This window comes from Arvicola amphibius, chromosome 8 (assembly GCF_903992535.2).
Source record: "Arvicola amphibius chromosome 8, mArvAmp1.2, whole genome shotgun sequence".
NCBI classification, from domain to species: Eukaryota; Metazoa; Chordata; class Mammalia; order Rodentia; family Cricetidae; genus Arvicola; species Arvicola amphibius.
The window spans coordinates 81,132,926-81,151,172 of NC_052054.1; the positions used below are offsets into that span (position 1 = coordinate 81,132,926).

At 38.3% G+C, this 18,247-nt stretch overlaps 1 protein-coding gene across 1 annotated transcript; it reads left to right on the forward strand.

The window, feature by feature from the left end:
• The first annotated feature begins 1,121 nt into the window (after positions 1–1,121).
• LOC119820419 (zinc finger protein 431-like) lies at positions 1,122–6,079 on the forward strand. The gene is made up of 4 exons (XM_038338710.1): positions 1,122–1,436; positions 1,633–1,693; positions 2,823–4,714; positions 5,794–6,079. Exons 1-4 carry the CDS (start codon positions 1,403–1,405, stop codon positions 6,000–6,002), a joined length of 2,196 nt encoding a protein of 731 aa, XP_038194638.1. The 5' UTR covers positions 1,122–1,402; the 3' UTR covers positions 6,003–6,079.
• The last annotated feature ends 12,168 nt before the right edge of the window (positions 6,080–18,247 follow it).

Below are 18,247 nucleotides of genomic sequence, written 5' to 3' on the forward strand. Positions count from 1 at the left end.
CTGCTATTTGCTGCTAAGGTGGTTTGTTAGTGTACTCTTTTCATTTTTGTTGTTTATTTTTGAAGACAACGTTTGTCTGTGTAGCCCTAGCTATCGTGAAATTAGCTGTATATACCATGCTGGGTTCAAACTCAGAGATCTGACTCTGACTTCCAAGTACTGGGATTAAAGGTGGGCCAACCTTCCTGGCCTTTTTGTTTTTATATTGTTGTATGATGGTTTTGTTCCTGTCAAGCATATGCTGTTGTACTGAGCTTACCCATATCTTGAATTTTAAAATTTTACAGAGTGTATCATTGTTTCCCAGGATGGCATGTACTCATGACATTAATACTGCCTGTGCCTTCATAGTCATTGGATTGCAGGTGCATAACCTTCTTCCTGCCTGTCTTTGTTTGTCTTGAATTTTTATTTTACAAAGAGTGTTTTAGTTGTATGCATGGATATGCACCATGTGAGTACCTGGTTCTTATATTGATCAAAAGATGGTACTGGAAACCCTGAACTTGGAATAATGGATCGTTATGATCCCCCATGAGCCCACCTACATGCAAGACCAGGAGGACTCTGTACTGTTGAAATATCTTTTCTGCTCTGTGTTATTTGTAATCAGCGTGTTAATTGCTATTGTATTCATTTGTCCATTTGTAACTTTTAAAGCACACAGTGCCTTTTAGTAAAATCTTATTTATGGTGCAGTTTAAATTGGGGTTCTTCATGTTTCTGGTAGATGAATAAAGAGTTGAAGTTAATACATAACTCTTTGTTCAAACTTCAGCCAAAATCTCTGAGTTATTTCTATCTTTTATGTTTGTTTGATTAATTTTTTATGTGAAACAGGTATTTAATATGTATTTCCGGATTTCCTAAAAGTGATTGCATGGACTAGACTTGTATTCTACTCAGAAGCAGATAGATATATACATGCCTCTGCGTTCTGATTGCAAGGATTAGAGGCGTGATTCAATGCATCCAGCCATTTTCATTTTACTTTTCTTTTTTGTTGTTAGGAATTAATCATTCATACAATTTCTATTATCTGTACTTTTACTGTTGATCTGTTTACATATCTTTCATTTTTGGTGAATAGGCATTACTCTTGAAGGTGATATCCTATTTAAAGAGTTAAGAAATGACAGAGGTGAACCTCCTATTCAGTGTGCTTCTAAAGTGACTTAGTTATTAAATTATGATGTCTATGTCATGGAATAAGTATGGAGAGCACCAGAATTATATGACTATACTGTCAAAGAAGTATATATTTACAGTGTTGTCAAACTCTGTTGTACACATGTATGGGATATTTTAGAATGCAGTGACCTATGATGACGTGCATGTCAACTTCACTTTGGAAGAATGGGCTTTGCTGGATCCTTCCCAGAAGAGTCTCTACAAAGATGTGATGGTGGAGACCTACAGGAACCTCACTAGTATAGGTAAGACTGAATTATCTTTCATGTTTCACATACGGGGACAACTGTTCATTGGTTAATGATGGTTTTCGTAATATGATTGAGAAAGATGAGTGGGGTACATAAATCAGGCATGGTTGTAAGGTTTGCTTCAAATGATAACTAAATTTTTTACAATTTAAAATATATAACATACATTTTTCTGGCACTATATTTTTAGGATACAGCTGGGAAGACCATAATATTGAAGAACATTGTCAAAGTTCTAGAAGACATGAAAGGTAATTTTCATGTATAACCTGATACAAATGTACCTCTAAAGAAATTGTAATGTATCTTATATGTTTTAAAGAAAAGCAACAGTGTAAATAATAAAGTGCATTGATGTTTATTAAATTCATCTCACAAAATCATATACCTTAATTTCAGATAGGTGAACTGAACTTGCAAATCATTCTTTTGAGAAAGAAGTCAAGGAAACAATGTCTTATCCTATATTACCATTTGAATCATAATACATTGAGAGCTACGCTGTAAAATTTCCAATTTATTTATTTCATATTATTCATATTATAAAAGATATACATGTTGAAAAGGTGATGAGTATATCTCTAAAATTCTCTACTACACTCCTAGTCCATAGAAAGTAGTTTAACCCATATACTTGTTAAGTTTAACGAGGGAGCAGTTAGAGTCACAAATCAAGGGGCAGCTGTTGTGGAGAGGCCTTAATCCAGATACCACAAGTCTATGATGACAGAAGGTCAAAATGTTTGAACTCAATGTGGAAACCTTACATTTGTTATTCTTCCTTCATTAGGTATATCATATGTTACTCTGGATACAAGCCACATGAGCATAGGGATGTGAAAAGATACAACATACCTCTCTCTCTCAGAACAGATAGAAGACATGTAGCAGTCCCCTTGCTGAGTATACTTGTTAAATTTAATGTACAAGTATAAAAGTAATTGATTTTCTTCTCTCATTGTTAATATATCAGTAAGCTCCCATTTCAGAAAAACACCATGAGTACTAGGACAGTGTAAATACTTCTGTTTGTTCTAGTTCAGTAGCAAATATACAATCACTCACAGAATAGGAAACTTTATGAATGCAATAAAAGTGGTAAATGTCTGAGCTTTTTCAGTTCTCTTCAAATACATGATATTTCTTATACACAAAAAAGATTCTATAACTGTGAATCATGTAATAAAGGCTGTTATCAGTTATCTTTAAAGATGAAAAGCAAGCCTTAATGAAGGGGAAAAACAAGATTATAAGCATGGTGATAAAACCTTAATATATAATTAAAATAGGACTATATTGTAAAATTAATTTATACAGATAAAAAAATTCAACGATGTATTAAATGTAGTAATGCTTTCATATGTTCCATTATCATTGTAGGCAAGAAACAAGTCAAAGTAGAGAGAAAACTTCTACATATAGTCAATGTGTTAAAGCCTTTGCATGTGACAGTCATCTTCAGAGGCCTGAAAAAACACATACTAGATTGAAATCCTATGAAGAAAATGAGTGTGGTGAGAAATTCTATGAATGTAATCACTTTGGTAAAGCCTTTGCATGCAACAGTAATCTACAAAGACATAAAAGAAACCATACTGGAGAGAAACCCTATGAATGTAATCAGTGTGGTAAAGCCTTTGCACACCACAGTCATCTACAAGTTCATGAAAGAACCCATACTGGAGAGAGGCCCTATAAATGTAATCAGTGTGGTAAAGCCTTTGCTTGTCACAGCAATCTTCAAACACATAAAAGAAGCCACAGTGGAGAGAAACCCTATGAATGTAATCAGTGTGGTAAAGCCTTTGCTTTTCACAGCAGTCTGCAAAGACATAAAAGAAGCCATACTGGAGAGAAACCCTATGAATGTAATCAGTGTGGTAAAGCCTTTGCATGCCACAGTAATCTACAATGTCATGAAAGAACGCATACTGGAGAGAAACCCTATGAATGTAATCAGTGTGGTAAAGCCTTTGCACAACACAGTAGTCTCCAAAAACATAAAAGAAGCCATACTGGAGAGAAACCCTATAAATGTAATCAATGTGGTAAAGCTTTTGCATGCCACGGGAAACTACAAATACATAAAAGGAGCCATACTGGAGAGAAACCCTATGAATGTAGTCAGTGTGGTAAAGCCTTTGCACATCACAGTTATCTACAAAGTCATAAAAGAACCCATACTGGAAAGAAACCCTATGAATGTAATCAGTGTGGTAAAGCCTTTGCTTTTCACAGCAGTCTGCAAAGACATAAAAGAAGCCATACTGGAGAGAAACCCTATGAATGTAATCAGTGTGGTGAAGCCTTTGCACATCACAGTCATCTACAAAGACATAAAAGAAGCCATACTGGAGAGAAACCCTATGAATGTAATCAGTGTGGTAAAGCCTTTGCACGTCACAGTCATCTCCAAAAACATAAAAAATCCCATACTGGAGAGAAACCCTATGAATGTAGTCAGTGTGGTAAAGCCTTTGCATACCACAGTTATCTACAAAGTCATAAAAGAACACATACTGGAGAGAAACCCTATGAATGTAATCAGTGTGGTAAAGCCTTTGCTTTTCACAGCAGTCTGCAAAGACATAAAAGAAGCCATACTGGAGAGAAACCCTATGAATGTAATCAGTGTGGTGAAGCCTTTGCACATCACAGTCATCTACAAAGACATAAAAGAAGCCATACTGGAGAGAAACCCTATGAATGTAATCAGTGTGGTAAAGCCTTTGCACGTCACAGTCATCTCCAAAAACATAAAAAATCCCATACTGGAGAGAAACCCTATGAATGTAGTCAGTGTGGTAAAGCCTTTGCATACCACAGTTATCTACAAAGTCATAAAAGAACACATACTGGAGAGAAACCCTATGAATGTAATCAGTGTGGTAAAGCCTTTGCTTTTCACAGCAGTCTGCAAAGACATAAAAGAAGCCATACTGGAGAGAAACCCTATGAATGTAATCAGTGTGGTAAAGCCTTTGCTTTTCACAGCCGTCTGCAAAGACATAAAAGAAGCCATACTGGAGAGAAACCCTATGAATGTAATCAGTGTGGTAAAGCCTTTGCTTTTCACAGCCGTCTGCAAAGACATAAAAGAAGCCATACTGGAGAGAAACCCTATAAATGTAATGAATGTGGTAAAGCTTTTGCATGCCACAGGAATCTACAAATACATAAAAGGAGCCATACTGGAGAGAAACCCTATGAATGTAATCAGTGTGGTAAAGCCTTTGCTTTTCACAGCAGTCTGCAAAGACATAAAAGAAGCCATACTGGAGAGAAACCCTATGAATGTAATCAGTGTGGTAAAGCCTTTGCTTTTCACAGCCGTCTGCAAAGACATAAAAGAAGCCATACTGGAGAGAGACCCTATAAATGTAATCAATGTGGTAAAGCTTTTGCATGCCACGGGAATCTACAAATACATAAAAGGAGCCATACTGGAGAGAAACCCTATGAATGTAATCAGTGTGGTAAAGCCTTTGCACATCACAGTCATCTCCAAAAACATAAAAAATCCCATACTGGGGCTGGAGAGATGGCTCAGAGGTTAAGAGAACTGACTGCTATTCCGGAGGTCCTGAGTTCAATTCCCAGCAACCACATGATGGCTCATACCCATCTATAATGAGATCTGGTGCCTAGAACACTATATACATAATAAATAAATTTTAAAAAAAATCCCATACTGGAGAGAGACCCTATAAATGTAATCAATGTGGTAAAGCTTTTGCATGCCACGGGAATCTACAAATACATAAAAGGAGCCATACTGGAGAGAAACCCTATGAATGTAATCAGTGTGGTAAAGCCTTTGCACATCACAGTCATCTCCAAAAACATAAAAAATCCCATACTGGGGCTGGAGAGATGGCTCAGAGGTTAAGAGAACTGACTGCTATTCCGGAGGTCCTGAGTTCAATTCCCAGCAACCACATGATGGCTCATACCCATCTATAATGAGATCTGGTGCCTAGAACACTATATACATAATAAATAAATTTTAAAAAAAAATCCCATACGGGAGAGAGACCCTATAAATGTAATCAGTGTGGTAAAGCTTTTGCATGCCACGGGAATCTACAAATACATAAAAGGAGCCATACTGGAGAGAAACCCTATGAATGTAGTCAGTGTGGTAGAGCCTTTGCACACCACATTCAACTCCAAAAGCATAAAAAAGCCCATACTGGAGAGAGACCCTTTTAGTGTAATCAGTGTGGTAAAGACTTTGTATGTCAGAGTAATCTCTGAAAACATAAAAAACCCATTCTGGAGAGAAACATTATGACTGTAATTAGTGTGGTAAAGGCTTTGATTATCACCTTCATCTTCAAAGACATGAACTAACACATGCTGGAGAGAAACCCTATGAACATTGTGAGTGTGGTGAAGCCTTTTCACCTCACAGTACTCTTCAAGTGCATGAAAGATCACACACTGCAGATAAACTCTATGAATGTTATCTGTGTGAATAACCTAAATCATGAGAAAAATCATACTGCATATACACCCTATAAATGTATTCCATGTGATAAAATTTTGTACTTTATGTAGGAGTAAAACGTTTTGTATGCAACAATCTGTTAAAATCTTTGTATATTACAATAAACATTCAGTACCTGAAGAAGATACTGAGGACTTCTTATTATAAAGTATTTGGTGAGATCTTTAGCCAAAACTCTTCTAATCAGCTACACAGTGATTTGGGATTCCACTCTGTATGCTGTGAATGTATTTTGTTACTGTTGTTTAGTAAAGAAGCTGCTTTGTGTCTATGGCAGGGCAGAATAGAGCAAGGCAGGAATTCCAAGCAAAGACAGAGGAGAAAAGAAAGGGGAGTCAGACTCCATGTATCTGCTGAAGGAGACAGATGCCCTGGAACCTTACCGGAAAATCACAAGTCTTGTGGTAAAATACAAAATAATAGGAATGACTTAATTAAAATGTCAGCCTTAGTTAATAAGAATCCTGAGCTAGCACGGCAGTGGTGGAATACACCTTTAATCCCTGCACTTGGGAGGCAGAGGCAGGTAGATATCTGTGAGTTTGAGGCCAGCCTTGTCTATAAGAGCTAATTCCAGGACAGGCTCCAAAGCCCTTGAAAAACCATGTCTCAAAAAACAAAATAACAACAACAACAACAAAAGAATTCTGAGCTAATCGGCCAAGAGGTGTTTTAATTAATATAGTTCTGTGTGATTCTTTCAGATCTGGGCAGTCAGTAATGAGAAAGAATCCTCCACTTATAACACAAGACTATTTCTTCTGTAGAAATAAAGTTGGCAGTGTTAACAATCTTTTGAAGCAGTTTGTATTTACAAACTCATGGCAAAAATGAATTTATGAAGTCCTTTGTATAGGGTAAATGGGCCAGCCAAAGAAACACATCCTGACCCTGAAACCAGAGCCAGTGAAGTACATAATTTTGACTCTGAAACTGAATTCAAAGAAATATATCCTGACTCCAAAACCAAGACAAAGAAACACACTTTGTTCCTGAATCCAGAGTCAATGAAAGAAACACCTGAACCTGAAACCAGACTCAAAAGTTTAGAAGGGGCAAGTGAAAGAACACACTTTGATTCTGAAACAAGAGCCAAAGATACACACTCTATTCTTGACCAACTAGCACAAACCAGCTAATCCCTAAGCTCGAGATCTACCAACATCTGAGCAAAATCCAGCCATTCTCTGCATTGTTCAAGATCAGAGATTAACATCTAACCAATTCCCTCCCAGAGAATCTTCTCCCTGGGAAAACTCTGCCCCTAAGAAGTCCTATATAAGTTCTGTACCTGTCCAGTTGGCATCTGCCTATTTCTGTCCTAGCAGAGGCAGCCCCTCTCTTGGATTCTTCCCTTCCAAATGAATTTCTTGAATGAATTTTGGGTGAAAACCTTTCACTGGAGTGATAAGAAACTCTGTAGTGGAGAAGCTTTGGTCACCTCTGCTGGCAAACTTTCTTAAAGGACCAGGGCAGAAGTAGCTACTCTTCACCAGAGACTGCAACATTTCAGCAACAGTTTCCATTAACTCCAGTGAAGCAGAGAAGTAACAATCTGGGCTGTAGCCGACAAAGAAATTGACGTCTCTATTAGGAAACTCCCTGGTGTGGTGGAACAGAGGAGCAATGGAAACCTCTGCTAGGAAACTCCCTTAGGGAAGTGGAGCAGAACAGCCATGGACATCTCTGCTTTGCAGCTCTCTTAGCAGAATGAAACAGGGCCCATCTGTGATGGCTTTCTTGGAGAGGAGCAGTATTGCTACATCCTGCAGGAAGAACCTCTCCCACTAGACCACAGCCTCGGGTATAGCCGGACTTTTCAATAGTATATGTCAGGACCATCTTTGACAAGTATACCACTTAGCAGGGTAGGGGCGTAGGGAATAGAAAAGTAAGAAAAGAGATTGAAGACACAAGTGAAAATATTAGAAGCATAGGATATCACCGGGAGGGAGTTCCAGTGAATACTGTACGTCTGCTTGCATTTAATTTTCCATATACTTTCAAACCCCGATACAGTAGGGGGAAGAAGACAAAAGACTGCCTTAACGTGATGCACAGGGCAACGAAAACAGTTACTTGCTTCAATACTTGGAGCCATCAAGTCCATAATTGTTGAGAAACACATCCATTTATTCAGGCAGTGACTCCACCCTAGACTTAGTATCCTAAAGGCAGTCATTCCCTAAGCAAACCTCTTAATTCAAAAGAAGTATGTTTGGCTTTTTTTTTTTTTGTTTCATTAGCCTGCCTGCGGCAAGGTAGACTCTCCTCAGAACTCCATGGCCAGCAAAGACACTGGACATAAAGACCAGAAGACACATCTAGGAGGACCAGAAGACACATCTGGGAGCAAAGACACCGGATTCTAGCACCAGAAGACTCATCTGGGAGCAAAAGACACCAGATATTCATACCAGAAGACACATCTGGGAGCAAAGACACCAGATCTTAAAACCGGAAGACACATCTGGGAGGCGTCCCTCAGCTACAAGGAATCCCTGACTCAGTGCTGTGGAGTCCCATCTGGACGTCCTTCCCTAGCGTAGTCAAGTATCCTCACCCTGTGCCAAGGCCACCTAACCAGAGGGGGGAGAGGCTCCTGTCCAGGCAGGTCTGAGGAGCCCAGCAAGGGAGTGCGGGCTCCTTCAGATTGTGCTGCAAGGAATAGCTCCTGTCCTGGTACTGAGGAGATCCACCCAGATTCAGTCAGAGCAAGGATTGGAACAAGTCACCAAGTCTCTCCTAGCTCCATTTAAAGGAAGAGATGGGCAGGAGCCAATGCAAGAACTCCTCTAACAACCTGAAAGGCAATTTGTCATCACCAGAATCCAGTCATCCCGAAACAACAAGAATTGAACACCCTACTCCAGAAGTAATAGAAGAAATCGCCCTTAAACAGTACTTCATGAAAATTATAGAGGACCTTAAACAGGAGGTAAAAAACTGCCATAAAGAAATGGAGATGACAAACAAAAAAGTAGATGAAATAAATAAATCTCTTAAAGATACCCAAGAAAAACAAGAAAAAGCAATCAAACAGTTAAGGGCAACAGTACAAGACCTGAAAAATGAAATGGAGGTAATGAGGAAAACACAATCTGAGGGAAGACTGGAAATGGAAATTCTGAGTAAACGAACAGAAACTTCAGAGACAAGTATTTCCAACCGAATACAAGAGATGGAAGAAAGAATCTCGGACTCTGAAGATACTATAGAGGAAATAAAATCACAGATTAAAGAACTAAACAAATCCAACAAATTCTTAACACAAAACATCCAGAAAATCTGGGACACCATGAAAAGACCAAACTTAAGAATAATTGGAATAGAAGAAGCGGAAGAATTACAACTCAAAGGCCCAGAAAATATATTCAACAAAATTATAGAAGAAAATTTCCCCAACCTAAAGAAGGATATTCCTATGAAGCTACAAGAAGCCTACAGAACACCAAATAGACTAGATCAAAAGAAAGCATCCCCATGCCATATAATAATCAAAACACAAAACATACAGAATAAAGAACAGATATTAAGAGCTGCAAAGGGAAAAGGTCAAGTAACATACAAAGGGAAACCTATCAGAATTACACCTGAATTCTCACTGGAAACCATGAAAGCCAGAAGGTCTTGGATAGATGTGCTACAGACATTAAGGGAACATGGATGCAAGCACAGACCACTTGGCAAAGCTAGCATTCACCATCAATGGAGAAAACAAGATATTTCAGGAAAAAAACAGATTTAAACAATACGTAGCCACAAATCGAGCCTTGAAGAAAGTAATAGAAGGAAAATCGCAAACCAAGGAGTCCAACAACGCCCACAATAACTCAGGCATCTAGCGACCCTTCACCAGCACAACTAGAAGAAGGGAAACACACAAACTCTACTACAAAAAAAAAATGACCGGAGTTAACAACCACTGGTCATTAATATCACTTAATATCAGTGGACTCAATTCACCTATAAAAAAGCACAGGCTAAGAGACTGGATACGAAAACAGGATCCAACATTCTGCTGTTTACAAGAAACACACCTCAACCACAAAGACAGACCCCTACTCAGAGTAAAGGGTTGGGAAAAGGTTTATCAAGCAAATGGACCTAAGAAACAAGCTGGTGTGGCCATACTAATTTCTAACAAAGTTGACTTCAAACTAAAATCAATCAGAAGAGATGGAAAGGGACACTTTATACTCATAACAGGAAAAATCCTTCAGAATGAAGTCTCAATCCTGAATATCTATGCCCCTAATATAAAAGCTCCCACTTATGTAAAAGAAACATAACTAGAACTCAAGGCAGCAATCAAACCACACACACTAATAGTAGGAGACTTTAACACTCCTCTCACTAATGGACAGGTAAATCAGACAGAAACCTAACAGAGAATTAAGAGACTTAATAGAGGTAATGAACCAAATGGACTTAACAGACATCTGTAGAACATTGCACCCAAATAGGAAAAAATATACCTTCTTCTCTGCGGCTCATGGAACCTTTTTGAAAATTGACCACATACTTGGTAACAAAGCAAACTTCCACAGTTACAAAAAAATATTAGTAACCACCTTTGTCTTATCGGATCACCATGGATTATAATTAGAATTCAACAACAATGCTACCCCCAGAAAGCCCAAAAAGTCATGGAAACTGAACAGTCAACTACTGAACCACAGTTGGGTCAAGGAAGAAATAAAGAAATTAAAGTCTTTCTTGAATTTAATGAAAACAAAGACACAACATACTCAAACCTATGGGACACAATGAAAGCAGTGCTAAGAAGAAAGTTCATAGCACTAAGTGCCCACTTAAAGAAAACGGAGAAACCACTCATTGGTGACTTAACAGCACAACTGAAAGCTCTGGAAAAAAAGAAGCAGAATCACCTAGGAGGAGTAGAAGACTGGAAATAATCAAACTGAGGGCAGAAATCAACAAAATAGAAACACAGAAAACAATCTAAAGAATCAATGAAACAAAAAGCTGGTTTTTGGAGAAAATCAACAAGATTGACAGACCCTTAGCCAAACTAATCAAAAGGCAGAGAAAGAACATGCAAATTAGTAAGATCAGAAATGAAAAGGGGGACATAACCACAGACACAGAGGAAATTCAGAAAATCATTAGATCTTACTACAAAAGCCTGTATTCCACAAAATTGGAAAATGTAAAAGAAATGGACAGTTTTTTAGATAAATACCATATACCAAAGTTAAACCAGGACCAGGTAAATGCTCTAAATAGTCCTGTTAGTCATGAAGAATTAGAAACTGTTATCAAAAACCACCCTACCAAAAAGAGCCCAGGACCAGATGGTTTCACTGCAGAATTCTACCAGAACATCAAAGAAGACCTAATACCTATACTCCTTAATGTACTTCATAATCTAGAAACACAAGAGTCATTGCCAAATTCCATTTATAAAGCTACAGTTACCCTCATACCTGAACCACACAAAGACCCAACCAAGAAAGAGAATTACAGGCCAATCTCACTCATGAAGAGTGATGCAAGAATTGTCAATAAAATACTGGCAAACCGAATCCAAGAACACATTAGAAAAATTATTCACTATGATCAAGTAGGCTTCATCCCAGAGATGCAGGGCTTGGTTCAACATACAAAAATCTATCAATGTAATCCATCATATAAATAAACTAGGGAAAAAAACCATATGATCATCTCATTAGTTGCTGAAAAAGCATTTGACAAAACTCAGCACCCCTTTGTGATAAAGGTCTTGGAGAGATTAGGGATACAAGGGTCATTCCTAAATATAATAAAGGTTATTTACAGCAAGCCGACAGCTAACATCAAATTAAATGGAGAGAAACTCAAGGCCATCCCACTAAATTCAGGAATGCGATAAGGCTGTCCACTCTCTCCTTATCTCTTCAATATAGTGCTTAAAGTTCTAGCAATAGCAATAAGACAACATAAGGGAATCAAGGGGATTCGATTTGGAAAGGAAGAAGTTAAACTTTCGTTATTCGCAGATGATATGATAGTGTACATAAGTGACCCCAGAAACTCCACCAAAGAACTCCTACAGCTGAAAAACTCCTTCAGTAATGTGGCAGGATACAAGATCAACTCCAAAAACTCAGTTGCCCTCCTATACACAAAGGATAAGGAAGCAGAGAAAGAAATCAGCGAAGTATCACCTTTCACAATAGCCACAAATAGCATAAGATATCTCGGAGTAACTCTAACCAAGGAAGTGAAGGATTTATTTGACAAGAACTTTAAGTCTTTGAAGAAAGAAATTGAAGAGGATACCATAAAATGGAAGGATCTCCCCTGCTCGTGGATTGGGAGGATCAACATAATAAAAATGGCAATTCTACCAAAAGCAATCTATAGATTCAATGCAATCCCCATCAAGGTCCCATCAAAATTCTTGACAGATATTGAGAGGACAATAATCAACTTTATATGGAAGAACAAGAAACCCAGGATAGCCAGAACAATCTTATACAATAAAGGAACTTCTGGAGGCATTACCATCCCTGACTTCAAACTCTATTACAGGGCTTCAGTATTGAAAACAGCTTGCTATTGGCATAAAAAGAGAGAAGTCGACCAATGGAATCGTATAGAAGACCCGGATCTTAAATCACAAACCTATGAACACCTAATTTTAGATAAAGGAGCCAAAAGTACACAATGGAAGAAAGAGGGCATCTTCAACAAATGGTGCTGGCATAACTGGATGTTAACCTGTAGAAGAATGAAAGTAGATCCATACCTATCATCATGCACAAAACTCAAGTCCAAATGGATTAAAGACCTCAATATTAATCTGATCACACTGATCCTGTTAGAGGAGAAAGTGGGAAGTACTCTACAACATTTGGGCATAGGAGACCGTTTCCTACGTATAACCCCAGCAACACAGACATTAAGGGCAACATTGAATAAATGGGACCTCCTGAAGCTGAGCAGCTTCTGTAAAGCAAAGGACACTGTCACTAAGACACAAAGGCAGCCTACTGACTGGGAAAAGATCTTCACCAACCCTGCAACTGACAAAGGTCTGATCTCTAAAATATATAAGGAACTCAAGAGACTAGACTTTAAAATGCTAATTAACCCAATTAAAAAATGGGGCACTGAACTGAACAGAGATTTCTCAACAGAAGAAGTTCAAATGGCCAAAAGACACTTAGGGGCATGCTCAACCTCCTTAGCTATCAGGGAAATGAAAATCAAAACAACTTTGAGATACCATCTTACACCTGTCAGATTGGCTAAAATCCAAAACACCAATGATAACCTTTGCTGGAGAGGTTGTGGGGTAAGGGGTACATTCATCCATTGCTGGTGGGAATGCACACTTGTGCAACCACTTTGGAAAGCAGTGTGGCGGTTTCTCAGGAAATTCAGGATCAACCTACTCCAGGACCCAGTAATTCCACTCTTGGGAATTTACCCAAGAGATGCCAAATCATACTACAAAAGAATTTGTTCAACTATGCTCATAGAAGCATTATTTGTAATAGCCAGATCCTGGAAACAACCTAGATGCCCTTCAGTGGAAGAATGGTTGAAGAAAGTGTGGAATATATACATGTTAGAATACTACTCAGCGGTAAAAAACAATGACATCTTGAATTTTGCATGCAAATGGATGGAAATAGAAAACACTATTCTGAGTGAGGTAACCCAGACCCAAAATGATGAACATGGGATGTACTCACTCATAATCGGTTTCTAGCCATAATTAAAGGACATCGAGCCTCTAATTCGGGATTCTTGAGAAGATGATAAAAAGAACCTTCACCTGGCGATAGATGATGAAAATGACTGAGCCCCACATTGGAGCACCAGACTGAGCTTGCAAGGACCTGATGAGGAGCAGAAGGAGGGAGAACATGAGAAAGAAAGTCAGGATCGTGAGGGGTGCGTTCACCCATAGAGACGGTGGGACAGAACTAAAGGGAGATCACCAACTCCAGTTGGAATGGGACTGATGGAACATGAGACCAAACCGGACTCTCTGAATGTGGCCTACGGTGGGGGCTGACTGAGAAGCCAAGGATTCTTCTGCATGGACGGGCTCTGTGGGAGCCTTCTCAGCTTGGTTAATCGCCTTTCTGGACCTGGGGGGAATTGGGAGGACCTTGGTCTTAACATACAGTAGGGAACCCTGATGGCTCCTTGTCCTGGAGATGGAGGGAGGGGGGTATGGGAGGAGGGGAGGTGAGGGAAAGGGGAGGAGTAGGGGAAGAGATGGAAATTTTTTTTTTTTTTTTTTTTTTTTCTCATGGTTTATTTTATTTTCTATTTAAAAATTTCCATCTCCTTCCCTCCTCCTCCCCCCTCCCTCCCCTCCTTATCCCCTTTCTCTCCCCTCCTTCTCCCCCTTCCCTCCCCTCCCCTCCACCCATACCTCCCCTCCCTCCCTCTCAAGGCCTCTGACTGAGAAGCAAAGGAAATTTTTAAATATAAAAAAATAAACCACGAAAAAAAATCTACTAACATAAAATAAAAATGAAAAAGAATATGAATTTGAGGCTGTTACCTGCCCCTACACCAATGTTATAGAAATCTTCCATCATTTAACAATAGATAAAACCTGGCATGGTCATACATGCCTGCCATACTAGTGCTTAGAAAGCTGAAGCAAGAGGATCACAAGTTCAAGACCAGCCTGAACTACATCATTGGGGAAAGAAAGGGGTGTGGGGCAGAAAAAAAACTATGTTTGAATTCTCTCACTTTCCTCAAGGAGGAGTAGATTTACCTGTATGGTCCCTTTTAAAGTACAAAACACAACAACCACACGTTAGGTCTGGGTGTGTAACCATACCTGTTAACAACTTTGTGCAACCTCAAACTCTGACCTTCAGATAAAGTGGAAATAGACTCACGGTTTTGAACCTCCACAAGGATAACTTTTCTCCTCATAGCTGTTGGTATCCAGTACACTTTCCCTTCACAGCTGTAGGTATGGCCTGACTTCTAACAGTCTGGGTACCTTTTTCTTCAGAGCCCTAGGTATCAGCATACCTTCCCTCCACAGCTTCAGTTATATCCAAATTGCTCAACATTCAGTTAGGGTTAGGGGGGTTAGGGTTAGGCATTTGAAATTTTTTTCTATGTATGTATAGTAGTCTGGACTGACATCTGGTCTCTTAGAATGTTAAGTACATCTGTTGATGACCTTCTAAATTTAGTGTCTCCCTTGTGAAGTCAGATATAATTCTAGTATGTCTGCCTTCATATGTTACTCAGTCTTTTTTCTTTGCATCTTTTAATATTCCTTTTTTTGTTCTGTATAATTATTAGGGTCAAGGATACTTTCTTTTCTGGCCCAATCATTTTGGTGTTCTATATGCTTCCTGTTCCTTTGTAGACATCGCATTTAAGTTATGGACAGTTTCTTTTGCAATTTTGTTAAAAATAATTTCTCAGCCTTTGAGCTTGGATTCTTATCCTTTATTCCTATTATTCATAGGTTTTATCTTTTCATAGAGTCTGATTGCCTGGATTTTTTCAGGAAACTTTGAGATTTAATATTTTCTTTAACTAAAATATCCATTTCTTCTTTTGTGTCTTCAACACTTGAGATTCTTCTATCTCTTGTGTTCTGTTGGTGAAGCTTGACTCTGTACTTCTTATCTGAATTCCTAAATTTTTCATTTCTAATATATCCTCAATTTGGGGCTTCTTTACTGCTCCTATTTCAATTTTCAGATCTTTGACAGTTTTCTACATTTCCGTTCCACCATCTCTTTGCATTTTACTTAAGTTCTTTAAGGGATATGTTAGTTTCTTCTTTAAGAACCTCTGTCTTCACATGGGTGTTTTCAGGTCTTTGTCTTATGCTTGAAATATATTGGAATATTCAGGGCCTGTTGTTTTGGAGGATACCTGGACTCTTGTGGAGTCATATTGTCCTGAGTGTTATTGATGGTGTTTTTACACTGGCATCAAAGAATCTGCAACTAGCATGATTAGAGATACAGATGCTGATTTATGGGTTTGATTTGTTTTGTGGGTATTTCATCACCTGGTCTCAAAAACACAGGCCGTCGAGGTTATTGCCTTTAATCCCAGCACTCAGCAAAGGCAGGCAGATCTCTGAGTTCGAGGCCTGCTGGGTCTATAAGAGCAAGTTCCAGCACAGGTTGCTACAGGGAAACCCTCTCTTGAAAACCCAAAAAACCCTCTCAATATAGATATTGATTTGCAATATATATAGAAGAGTTGTCTTTCATGTTGAAACCACTGAATTTATAACAGGTGATACAGAATTGACTTCATTATTCATTAGGTTAAAGATATAATCAGGAATAGGCTTTGTTACATATACATACCATACATCTGGTTCGATACAAGTCTGCCAGGTCCACTAGTACAAGTAATGCAGAAATAAATGTATTATTGATTGGAAATACACTGAAAGCCTCAGAATTTTATATTAAAAATCATGTCAATTGCAAAGGCTTAGAGAAAGATTTTTCTATTACATGAAAACAATCTAAGGAGATTATAAAGAGGTGTCCTACTTGGTCTTTCTTTAACCAAACACCATTACCTGTAGGGAATTACACAAAGGGTACTCAAAGGAATGATATCTGGCAAATGAATATGTTCCACTTTACATAATTTTGAAAATTGAAATATGTATACCACACCACTGACACTCAGGTTTTCAATGGGCAACCGCTTCGAGCTCAGAAAAGGATGATTCAGTAATCATTTATTTATTGGAAGCTATGCCTATCATGGATATACCTGCAAAAATAAAGACAGAAAATGATCCAACATATGTCAATAAAATGAAACAGTTTTTTGTGCTTATTATAATATAAAACATATTACAGTTATTCCAAACAATCCTACAGGTCAGACAGTTATAGAAAGATCAAATCAAACTATGAAGGATATATTAAACAGAAAGTGATGGAAAATACCCCCAGAAATACATTGCATAATGGTGTATTAAACTTTGATTTTCTTAATGCTAATGAGAGAGGAACAATGGCAACAGAGGGACATTGGGTAATAGAAAAAAACTTCTGAAGTAAATCAGCCAGTGTATTTCAACGATGTGTTGACCTCATGAAGGAAACCAGGAGATGTACTATGTTGGGGAAGGGGTATTGCTCTTATTTCCACAGAGGAAGAAAAGCTATGTGTTGACAGAAGTTTCTGTCCCGCCCAGTCCTGTGGCCATTCAGTCCCAAAGAAACACACAGAGGTCTACATTAATTATCAACTGGCCTAGTAGTTCAGGCTTCCTTACTAACTAATTTTTACATCTTAAATTAGCCCATAATACTTGTCTGTGTTAGCCATATGGCTTGATACCTTTTATCAGCAAGGAATTTTCATCTTGTTTCCTCTGTGTCTGGGTTACAACTGTAGAATGAAACTGTCCTTTTTCCAGAATTATCCTATTCTAATCACCCCACCTATTCTTCGTGCTTGGTTGGCCCTCCTACATTTGCTGCATACTATTTGCAAATCAGCACTGTATTAAACCAGTACAACCAACAAACACTATATGGTACAAGACCATAGTCCCCTAGCAGGTATGATTACAATCAAAATTAATAAAGATTCAGCTTGAAAAAGAGAAACCTTGAGAAAGAGAAATGGCAGCTCATCCATAGAGATGATGGTCATACAGGTGGTAAGGAAAACTCATAAGGGTTGGGGCAGGGTTCTGTTCTTGTCTGTGCAGGAAAATACTCATCTTCAAATAATCAAGAAACTTTGGACATTTAGATGCCTACAAAAGAAAAGATAACTATCCAGAAAAGATCATCAAGCAAAGAGAAATCTGACTTATGAGGTCATCTGTAGGCCAAATTTTCATTACCTAAACACACACACACACACACACACACACACACACACAGAATTCTCAGTATAATAATAGTCGCAACTCACTTAAAAATCAAAGTTGGCTTTGGAGTTGGACAATGGCTATTCTTCTCTAAGCCCAAGCATGTTTTTAAAAGGAAAATTCAGAGTTTCTGTCTCATGTCAGAAGCCATCTGGTATGGGATAAAAAGAAGAAAGAATTTATGAAAAATCTTACTTTTCTCCATATCTATTTTTGTCTCTTTCACTGACTATATGTCTATATAAATAACTTTCATGTTTTCCACAATGAACAATAAATTTTCCTGCAGTAATCTTTGAAGTTTCCAGGAAGAAGATGGGCCCCCACAACAATGACTCCACCTGGTTGAGAAGACATCATGATGCTGATAGCACTACTTTGAGACTGGTTTGGGGTACTAGCTGCTCAAGATGGTTTCAACTTGGTTAC

Coding starts and splice junctions, on each gene's coding strand:
- LOC119820419 (XM_038338710.1), top strand. CDS start 1,403: ATGGTGGAGACCTACAGGAACCTCACTAGTATAG. Junction 1,694..2,822: donor AGTTCTAGAAGACATGAAAG/GTAATTTTCATG, acceptor TTATCATTGTAG/GCAAGAAACAAGTCAAAGTA. Junction 4,715..5,793: donor GCAAAGACATAAAAGAAGCC/ATACTGGAGAGA, acceptor AAGACATGAACT/AACACATGCTGGAGAGAAAC.